Genomic DNA, 11,446 nt, shown 5'->3' on the forward strand with positions numbered 1-11,446 from the left:
TATAATAAATTTATATAAGATATCCAAACATAAAATTATTTTTATTTTTTTATAACATCTTTCAAAAGAAAGATAATTCAAAAAAGATTTTCTCCCATAAACTCATCTTATAAACTCACCCCCAAACAAGCTCATAATCTTGTTTAGCATCATCATAAACTTACTTACCTTATAGGGGATTTAATTAATAACTAATATATAAAAAAAAGAGGAAGTAAGGTCCGATTCCGAAGGAAAGAGCGTAAAAACGAAGCACGGAAGCAGGGTGTGGAACACAGAGGTGGTGGAGTGAGCGGGAGCGTGAGAGTGAGAGTGATAGGTGGTTCCAATGGCAGAGAGTGCTGCAACGCAACCGAGCCGGTCTAGGGACCTCGACAAGCTCCTCCTTCGCCCCGGAAACCTAGTCGGCCCGAGGTTCGAACCCAGCGCCCAGCTTAGAGACGACGTCCAAAACCACGCCCGCGTCCTCGTCGTCGGCGCCGGCGGCTTGGGCTGCGAGCTCCTCAAGGACTTGGCCCTCTCCGGCTTCCATAACCTCGACGTCATCGACATGGATCGCATCGAAGTCACCAACCTCAATCGCCAGTTCTTGTTCAGGTACCTATTCATTTATTCCCCCCTTCTTTCTTCTTCGTAGTTTCTAATCGATTTGGGCGATTTTTTCTTGTTTAGGGTTGAAGATGTTGGGAAACCGAAGGCTGAGGTAGCTGCGAAGCGCGTTATGGAGAGGATCAGTGGCGTCAACATCGTCCCTCATTTTTGCAGGATCGAGGACAAAGACATCGATTTCTATAACGATTTCATGATTATTGCTCTTGGTCTTGACTCCGTTGAAGCTCGCAGCTACATCAACAACGTTGCTTGTAGTTTCCTAGGTTTGCATATCCCTCTTTTAAATTTTGCTTGCTTGCTTTCTTTCAGTGGTTGATTTTTTGATCGAATCTTAAATAGTAGTGTGTGGGTCAAACATTGACTTGTGATAGCTTTACACACATGCATGGAAACAAAGGTTTAGTCTGCACTTGTGTTTATAGGGTCATATTTATACTTCTGTAACTAAATTTAGCACCTTACAGATTAACAGAACTAACCAGATAATCTGGTATTTATAAAATATATATTGTGGAAAATAGTAGATTTTAGACTCGTTACGATTCTTTCAGTTATGAATTTGAAATTGAGGATGAAGTTAAAAAAAAACGTAAATTGAACAGAATAAACCATTATTGAAGCAGATAGTATATGATACAGAAAGCCGTAAATCCAATATTATTTGTAGTAGTGAGAGCAAACGGGATGCTTGTTCTCCTAGGAAGAAGGGATTTGCAAGTCTAACTTATGCACATGGAACGTGCCTTCAGTTATGTGTTAATACATAGAAAGACCGCAAATGAATAAAATACAAACCAAATATTCTAATGCATAGAAGTAAGTGTGTGTGTGTGTGTGTTTGGTGTGATTACATAATTAATTGTAAAGATGTTTAGACACTCAGAAATTTTGGTCAGTAGGTCTGTTAGGCCTTGTTTGGGAGCTGAATTTAGAATGGAAAATGAAGAAATTGAAGGCAACATGAATCGGAAAAGGTGTTTGAGGGTTTTTAAAAACCCTGCAAATCCCTCATAATCCCTCTTCTTCGGTTCCCATGTTTTTAGTGGTTTTAGTTCGCCTCATACAAGGGGAAGGCAAACCTTCGAAACCCCTTCTTTTGCATCCCCTTCCTTCCCTTTCAATGTCTTTCCTTTTGCTTTCTATCTTGACTCGCAAACAACACCTTAGTTTTACTATTAGAGTGGGTGAAATTCACTATAATGGATGAAGACGACAACAACGAGAACAACTTTTAAGCCATATCCCACAGTTTGAGCTTGGTTGTCCATGAAAGATTAGATAGTGTCTTAGTTATGTTGGTTGTTGATTGCCTAAGACAATGTTCTCTTTTATCTGGATGCAGGACAGGCTATATAGAGTTTTAATAGAACAGACCATAGGCTTTGCTAATGTATATGTCAATTCTATGGTGTGAGCTGTTGAATCTTTCTCATCTATGGAAGTCCTTAAGACTTATCTTTAAGTTTAGTTCTTATGTCTTTTGATCATTAATATATCATGCCGATGTAACTGTTCGAGCATTTAAAAAAAAAAAAAAAGAATCATCATATATATAGGCATTTGATGCAAAGTATGTCATTCTGTCTAAGGTCATTTCTTGGTGACATGTCTGACCCCAACTTCCTATATTTTCGCTCCATCCATAACCATCTTTGCCAGTTTCATTGCTGATTGCTTATACTAATTTCAGCTTCTGTTTTTTTTTCCCCCTGCCATGAGATAGAATATGATTCTGATGACAATCCACTGGAAGAAACAATCAAACCCATGGTAGATGGTGGTACTGAAGGTTTCAAGGGCCACGCTAGGGTTATCTTGCCTGGGGTTACACCTTGCTTTGAGTGTACAATTTGGCTTTTCCCACCTCAAGTGAAGTTTCCTTTGTGCACTTTGGCAGAAACCCCCAGAACTGCTGCCCATTGTATTGAATATGCACACTTGATTAAATGGAATGAGGTAGTTCATAACTTTGTCTCTTTGTTCTCTCTCTGTTGTGCTTAAAAATCCATAACTGGAACAAAATAATTTGTAGGCTCATGGTGGGACCGCTTTTGATCCTGATAACCCTCAGCATATGAAGTGGGTTTACGATGAGGTAACATTATTTTGGAAATTGGATCCTGATAACCCCTGTTAATTTACATTTTTGGGTCTATTATAACAGTTTTCTGTTTCTTTTGATAGGCTGCTAAGAGGGCTGAGCTTTTTGGCATTCCAGGAGTTACTTATTCTTTTACCCAGGTATTAGATCATTTGGGATGCCAGTTCTTCCTAGCAAAACTTTAAATTGTTGCTTCATGACCTCATGTCAGTATACTTTTCTTATTACCGAGTAATTAATTGCTTGGACAGGGTGTTGTGAAGAACATTATACCTGCAATAGCTTCCACGAATGCAATTATATCAGCCGCGTGCACTCTTGAAACATTGAAGATTGCAACAGAGTGCAGCAAAACTATGTCAAACTATCTAACGTGTGTCTTTTCTCTTCTATATTCTGAAGCAATTATTATTCCATGTGTGTGATTTTTTGTTGTTGAATGTTTTCATGCACATAGTTTTGACACACAAGACACGAAGATGAAAAATGGACAAGAAATTCTTGCACTTTACTTTAAGTTTTAGAGGTCATTTTTTGTCCAGTCCCTTTGTTTTTTTCTTTTTTAAAATACTTATGCATTACCCATACATCTTGGGCATTTGAATTTACTTTCTTAGTTCATATTTAACCATTATTATTCTGAGTTCAACACCAAATGTAACATATGGGCAGTGTTCATTAATTCCTGCATACTTTGTGTAGGTATAATGGATCTGAAGGCCTCCATACCAAAGTAGCGGAATTTGAGAGGGACAAAGACTGCCTTGTCTGTGGTCCAGGTGTACTTATTGAAGTGGACACTTCAGTCACATTACAAAAGGTTATTTTTACAACCATGGAACTTCATATAATCCAATAAACACTCTTGTGTTTCAAGTTCTTTGTTTATTCTTTCTAAGTTCATCGGGGTCTTGTATCTCGATAAACAAAATATCGAAATTTCAAATATTCAGTGTTGCCGACAAAATCCTTTTCTTGACAAACAAACTCAGTTATCGGTACTGTAGCACTTTTGATAACTGAAGTAAATTTTCTGATTACGCTTTAGCTGAATTTTACCGAGTCATATATTTTGATGCTTCTTTGGTTACTTCCCTTCTACTGCAATACTTAACAAATTGTGTGAAACAGTTTATGAATCTTCTGGAGGAGCATCCTAAATTGCAATTAACAAAAGCAAGCATCACACACCGAGGTAAGAATCTGTACATGCAAGCTCCCCCTGTATTGGAAGAGATGACGCGATCAAACCTGTGTTTGCCTCTTTTCGAACTTATGGGTAAACTTTCCAAGGATGTTATACATGTGAATGGTATGACAAACAAGAACAACCAAAAGGTCTCCTGTCTGAGAAAATTACGAGTCACTTTCAAGGGAGTTGATGGGGTTACTGATATGGATACAGCTGGTGGAGCATAATTTTGGAAATCCAAACATACTTCACTGCTTGAAATTTTCAAGGTTTGACAAGCATAGTGACGTTATCAGTCCTCAAGATCTCAACAAATTGCCAATATTGGTAAGGCAATGTTGATAGTTTCTACCCTGTAAAACTTATTTATAGAAATTTGATGATATGTTTTTTTATTGTTGCCCACATGGCCATGATCTTTGTCTATTCAATATTAGCATATTCTTAGCTTGATGGAGCTCAATGAAGTTATAGTTCACTCAGAATATGTTTGATCCTGATAGGTTTCCAATTTGACTTGGGCTAGAATAGTATGCACATGTATCACTTAACGATATATGAGATTGACAATTTCGGTATCAGGCTATTCTTAGCGTACAGCTAAGGCCACAAGACACGAGCTGAATGAGCTGTGGTTGCATTAGAGAATAAAGAAACACCTAAGCACTTGCATTTAGAAGGAAAAATAACCGGTCTTAAAAACATAGAAAACCCTGTATAAACTTGTACAAGTAGGTGCTTTACACTGAAACTGAGATCGATTATACGATTTAGGCTTAAACCAATCGATTTACAAGTCATGTATTACAATCAGCTTGTGAGGTGACACTTTATGCAATTCTAAGTGAATTTGACACTTCGAGAAACGAGAAAGTAACAACTAAGAAGTACAATTTTTCGGTAAATGAGGTGAAGTGTCATGTTGGAGTATTAGCACGCCCGTAAAGGGGTGGCAACGGAGGTAGGGTTTGGAGGCAACTCAAATTTTATTTACGGGTTGAGATTTTTATATAAACTTAATCTTACCCATTTTTAATCTGCGGGTTGAGAATATCCCAACTTTAACCCTATTCGTTTTTTTGCGGGTATTTGACCCTACCTGCAGGTTACAAAAAAAATGCAACATTATTATATAATTTGATGATAATTTAAAATAGAATTTACTTTTATGTAAAAAAAATATTAAATTATCAATTAATGATCTTCTTTTAATGACTAAAGATTTTTTGCATTTAGTGAGAGGTTTTTGGTTTAACAACCACTTGAAACATATTTTTATATAAGTATATAACATATACATATGTAGGGTGCGGGTCGGTCAGGTAGGATTGAAACTCAACCTGCACCCTATCCGACCCACACGAGGACCAGGGGCGGAGCTAGGTACAAGCAAAGGGGGGCAATGGCCCCCCTAATTTTAATTTTTTACATGTAAATTATATATAAATTTCAGTTTAGCCCCCCCTTAAAATTTTATTTTAGTCTTATTTTATTGTGTAAATATTTTTTGCCCCCCTCCAATATTTTTTCTAGCTCCGCCCCTGACGAGGACTCTATTCGCACTCTATCCTACCCGCTGCGGATTGGGTTGGCAACCTTACCCGTTCGAGTGGGATCGAGTAGGGTGCATGTTGCCTCCCCTAAGTAAGTGACTTAAGAAGAGTACTCTAATATTAATATCTGATGCTGACTTGATAAGCTAATTTATTCGCTACACATTGATCATATTGAGATGACAACATAGAACTTACTTTCACCTAGTATATTTTTCTAGGTACATATTTTACAGAAGGAATTAGGGTGGTTCGACTTAAAACTGGAATCATAATCTCGCGAGCAATTCGAAATATCTGCAACATTGAGTCATAGCTATACAAATCTTAGTGTATCAATCAATCACTACATTATAAAGAGCTTGATCAATACCCATTACCAAGCAATATTTATCACAAGAGTAGTGACGTAGACTCATGAGTGACAACAAAGCTCAATAATCTCGTGCTCTCAACATTCTTTTCATTATTGTGTTCTCGGTAGACAGATTTGAAGTGATTAATTACCTTAACCGCATTCGATAACCGCAAGATCTTTTATAGGTTATTCCAAGGAATATTTTGCGTGTGGTTGTTTGTAATTTTATAGGATAAAAAGAATGTTTTTTTTTTTGTGTAATTTGCTTCGATAAAACAACAATTCAACTTTTGTTGTTTATTTGAAGCAAGATGTCAAAAGTTGTTTATGCTTCTGATTCTTTATGTCGTCTTAAAAAGACTCATCAAATGCTTTTCTAAAATAAACTCTCTTATTATTTCTTATGTCCTCAAATTTGAGAACATGGAACGAATATGATATTAGGAGTTCTTTCAATAGCTGAAATTATTATTTATTTAAATTCAATTCAGAGGCATCACATATTCTATTCTTAGTAAACTTAGTGTAGCATATTAATTTGCTTAAAAAACAATATTTTATAGATTATAGAATGCATAAGTTAACTATCAAGATGTCTTTATTAAGTGCTCAAGTGGATTAATAAATGAACATGATCATGTTCTTTTTTACTATATTGCCCATTGAGTAATGTAACTGGATTATATTACACTATTACTCTGAAAAGGTGCCTGGGATTGTTTATTGTAAGAAGATGAACTCAATATAGATGCACCGACACCACACATGTTTGTCTGATTGATTTAATCTTAACCATGAACAATGAGGGGAAGATAGAAAAACAGATAAGATCCATAAGAATAACCTTGTTGGGGACCAAAGCTTATTTGTTTGTGACTAAATGGCACATGACATGAATATTTTGAGCCATAAGTTACCTTTTTAAGGGTATGATAAGGAGAGAGAGAAAGAGAGAATATATGGGCCATCCACAAAAGCAAGTGTGGATTGAATATCTGGATTAGATATCTGGAAATAAGCTGTTGCCGGCTGTTCCTCACCCTCTTTAAGCTCAACAGGATAATAATCATATCAATTGCAATCAATTTGCTTCTTGAACCCTTTTTTTCTTTATTTCTAGTTAATTTTATTTTGAATTTTGTTACCGTAAATAAAATTGTCTTAACCCCATTAATAGGATGCTGACAATGACCACTAAGTACTGTGTCACATTTTTTTTGGTTGGCCTTGTCAATTTTCTAATACCACAGGTGAAGAATTAATTTGTCACAAATCTAAATTTTATCTAAGGATCTGTGAATGAGTCGTTACATGTACAAGATGGAATTCAAATTTTTATACTTATGCGTACGAATAAGTTAACTATTCGACCAACTTAAATTAGTTACTTTAGGTGACATTCAATTTAAAAACATGTCCGATGACATATAATATAACATATTAATAAGGTGCATGGTATGTTATAATGCACGAATACTGACATAGACATGAGACACAATACGATACAGGATACGTGGACACATAAATTTTAAAATCTTATAAAGTGCAGGAACACTCTTTTTAATTATTAAAAGTATTTAAAATATTTTTTATTTTAATAAATAAGAATATATATTATTTCTAAACTCATTTTAAGAATACATATTAAGAATAAGATTAAAAATATTAACACGTTATGGTATTTAAGTATGTTCAAATATGAAGAAAAGTTATTTATTTTTTATTAAAATACGGTTAGATACAATAAATACGTGTGTCGGACGTAAATGGTATGCTATTTACCGTTAGTGTAATGATAGTGGTTAAAAAAATATTAAAAACACTTAAAAAATATGCTAAAATTAAATTAAAGCGTTATCAAAGTGTAAAAATATGATTTTAATTTTAGTGATATTTTTTAATTTTTAAGTGGTGTTAAAATTATTTAACTACCATAATTATAAGTATTATAGACTCCACCTATTAATAAATTATTTTATGACATATGCTATATGAGGATCAAATTGATTAATTTTTTTAATTATAGATAACTCGATTAGTTTAAAAACTAGTTAATAAAAATGCAATACCAAATTAATTATTGCAACGATAATATCATTGACATCAGAAGCACACTTGCATGATCCTTGTGGCCTATTCACTGTGAGAGGGTATTTTTTGTGGGTCTTTGACAGATTGGACAACTGTGATCATGGACCCCACACCAACCCACATAATAGTTGGGTAAAAGTGTAAAACACTTGTAATAATAAGTTAATACTAGAGATTCAAATTTAATTACCCAATCAATCAAAATTTTATAAAATAGGTTGAATATTATATTTTGATCCCACGATTTTTAGATTTAGATACTATAACTTGTTCTAAAGTTCTAATTAATAATGGTTTTTTTTATTTTGTAAAAAAATAAAAATTTTATTTCATTTTCTTTAATATATATAAAAATTAGGTAAAAATCCAGATGCAATCGATTTTACGTGGAATTGATACATGAGAGTCGTTAAATGAAAATTTAGTCAAATCAGTCAAATAATCTAACAGCTCTTAATTATCAACTTCACGTCAAGTCGACTGCACCTGAATTTCTACTTAAAAATTATGAAATTATGACAATAGAAAATAAACATTTATAAATAAGAAACAAAAAGAAAAAATCAATATATTATAAATCAAGTGAGACACATTTTGGTAATTTTTCATGATCCAACACATGAAATAGAATAGAATAAGAATACATGTTAATTAACTCTCCCACCTATCTTTACCCTTCTTCAATTCCCTATATATACCATGAAGCCTTGGAGAGAAGAAATAAACTTGTGGCACTTCAAGCACACATAGACATAATTTAAAAGAGTTTAACATTAATTAGAATCCATTAGAAAGATTATTAGAACTATCTGCACTGGCATGCAAGTTGCTATGGAACTTGAAGATGATCTTTTCTTTCAAGATTTGAGCAAGGAAATTGCTCTCTTAATTATGGAAGAAGAAGAAGAAGAAGAAGAACAAGACACTCTTATTATTACTTCTCCTGCAGAATCTCTTCAGGTTCATTTCATTAATTCACACTCACTTAGCTCTCTTTCTTTCTTTTCTTGTCATGCATGTCATATATATATATAATCTTAATTAACATGGATTAAACTAATATTTTCAGGCATTTTCTGGAGCAATATATCCTACTAAACCGCCACAATTTGCATTTTTCTATGGACAATCTTTGAAGAGAGAGAGCAAAGGAACAGGGGTGTTCATCCCACAGGCAACACAACCAAGAAGAAATAAGAACAGAAGAGGGAGATCCAATAATTCATATGCAAAATTTCAAAAGCACTCTCAATTAGATACAACAAGAATGGTTGTTTCTCAACCACCCAACAAGAATTCTTTCAAGCCTTCCCAGAAATAATTATTATTATAATGTCTGAGGATTTCAAAAATTAAACTGAATAATTTTGCAAAAGTCTCTCTAATTATTTGATTTCCTGCGCCAGAATTAGTTATTTGTTTGTCAAAATTCTTTAGCCTCTAGGCAATATTTATTATTCGGTGAAAACTCATGTGAAGTCGATTTCACGTGAAGTTGATATCTGAGAACCGTTAGATGAAAATTTAGTCAAATCAGTTAAATCATTTAACGACTCTCAAGTATCAATTTAACGTGAAGTCGACTACACCTGAATTTTCATCTTATTATTTATGTAGTCTCAATTATTTTATTTTATGTGTAGGTGATTGTGTATGTACATGGGAAAACCAACCATATGCCTAAAAAATATTAGTGATTTATGTAGGAAGGTTCACCCAAACTTTAGGTTTTGTAACCCTCCACAATGTGGACAAGCATACCATTATAATTATCTGGCCTCATTTCATAAGCTTGTCCTTATTATTTCACTCAATAATATCAATGCTGATTAATATTTCTTTCTTCCATAGTTTTCTTTGTGTCCCATTTACATTCATTATCATCTAAACATGTCTTTTAGTTCAAATGCCATATGCATTTGTCTCTTTGTTAATGCTAGAAATGGCAAAAACAAATAAAGAGGGCAAGTATAAATTGTCACCATATCATTTTGGTACATTCATATTCAAATACATTACTTATTTTGAAAAATATTTATAATTCAATACATAGTAGATAGTACACAAATAAATGAGAAAACTAAAGTATCTATAATTTCAACTCATTCATATGCTTTATTTACTTAGAAAAACAGTACTATATTATATACTTTCCTCTGGCTAGTAACAAATAATAACGGACATGCAGATGAATACCAATGAAAAAAAAAAAAAAGACTTTTGGGCATGAATACTATCTAAAGGGAAAGGTTGGAACAATTACTTTTCAGCAAGACAACTAAAAAGACAAAGTCGTCACTTAGAATAAACATGATTAAGAAGATTATATTATATTATGTTGTTCAGTTCACGTTATGATTCACTAGATGTCAAGATGCTATTAGCACCGTTGGAAAAGTGTTTGCTATTTGGCTTTATTTCTAATAATAATAATTAATAATGACATTTAAAATTGAATGATTCTTTCGTGAATGGTAAGATTTGCTGTTGTTGTGGCTGTCTCTCATCCTCTCTTCTTTTTCTCTCTTCCAAGAAACTTTCTAGCTCAGCCAACTGCCGACACACTCAATAAGCTTTTTTTATTTTCAAATTTTAGTATCAATGTTTAAATTAAAAAATTTGCTAATTTTGTTAACAGTATATTTTTTTTTAATCATTTCTTAATAGTATACTACGTGTGTACAAAAAAAATAAGAGTAAATATCATTTTCGGTTCATAATCATTTGTTCGATAGACTTTTCACTTCTCTAAAAAATCTAAAAATCTAAATCGATCCCTATCTATTTTGATATATGTACGGTAAAAAATAATCAGTTATTAAATCAATTACTTAAATATAGAAGTTTATTTACCATTTAATTAATTTAATGTTGGTGAATGGAAGAATTTTGAATTTTTTTTTAAATTCATCTTGTGCTAAAAGCAAATTGAAATTTAGGAGGTTAAAATAAAAAAGAGTAGCCGTCTAATTTCTTGCAATTTAATTAAGATAATGATCTAGACACCAAGATTGATTTCAAGGTTGTAATCAAATAAAAATTTTAGTTTTATAAATTTAAAAAAAAAGAAAAAAAGAATTATGGCCGGCAAAATTCTACTGAAGGTATTTTGTGTCTAGTTGTAGGTTTGTAGAGACCATTAAATTAGTCAACCATACATTAACTAACTTAGCTGAAGCTTGTCCTCAAAAAAAAATCTGACAAAAAATCTCCTATGACAAAGTTCTTTTCTGTATCACATCAATCATAAATTAAAGAACATGTTTTCCGCTAATCCTCATAGAACTTTGAGAATTTAGAGCTTGGCCGGAGCCTCATTCATGTTTAGCATGTTACAGTTCACAACCAACATGGCCTTCAGTTCTTTGCCATTAATAAATGAGGGACCATTCAGAGGGAAATTAGGTTGCTTTCCATTCTAAAAATACGATAAGACACTAAAAATCAAATATTAAAAATAGAGATATAAAAGGTAGTATTTTTATATTTTATTTAATAATAAATTAAATATAAAAAATTATAAAGATTTAATTTATTTT

The 11,446-nt window shown here is 33.0% G+C and overlaps 2 protein-coding genes across 2 annotated transcripts; both read left to right on the forward strand.

Annotated features, from left to right (window-relative positions):
• The first annotated feature begins 158 nt into the window (after positions 1 to 158).
• LOC107482638 (NEDD8-activating enzyme E1 catalytic subunit) lies at positions 159 to 4,486 on the forward strand. Its single transcript, XM_016103164.3, has 8 exons — positions 159 to 597; positions 673 to 875; positions 2,336 to 2,568; positions 2,645 to 2,707; positions 2,797 to 2,853; positions 2,965 to 3,086; positions 3,416 to 3,533; positions 3,845 to 4,486. Exons 1-8 carry the CDS (start codon positions 329 to 331, stop codon positions 4,130 to 4,132), a joined length of 1,353 nt encoding a protein of 450 aa, XP_015958650.1. The 5' UTR covers positions 159 to 328; the 3' UTR covers positions 4,133 to 4,486.
• Positions 4,487 to 8,620: 4,134 nt separating this feature from the next.
• Positions 8,621 to 9,406, forward strand: LOC127746744 (uncharacterized). The gene is made up of 2 exons (XM_052260930.1): positions 8,621 to 8,867; positions 8,977 to 9,406. Exons 1-2 carry the CDS (start codon positions 8,727 to 8,729, stop codon positions 9,226 to 9,228), a joined length of 393 nt encoding a protein of 130 aa, XP_052116890.1. The 5' UTR covers positions 8,621 to 8,726; the 3' UTR covers positions 9,229 to 9,406.
• Positions 9,407 to 11,446: the final 2,040 nt, after the last annotated feature.

Source organism: Arachis duranensis, chromosome 4, assembly GCF_000817695.3.
Source record: "Arachis duranensis cultivar V14167 chromosome 4, aradu.V14167.gnm2.J7QH, whole genome shotgun sequence".
In the NCBI taxonomy this organism is placed as follows: Eukaryota; Viridiplantae; Streptophyta; class Magnoliopsida; order Fabales; family Fabaceae; genus Arachis; species Arachis duranensis.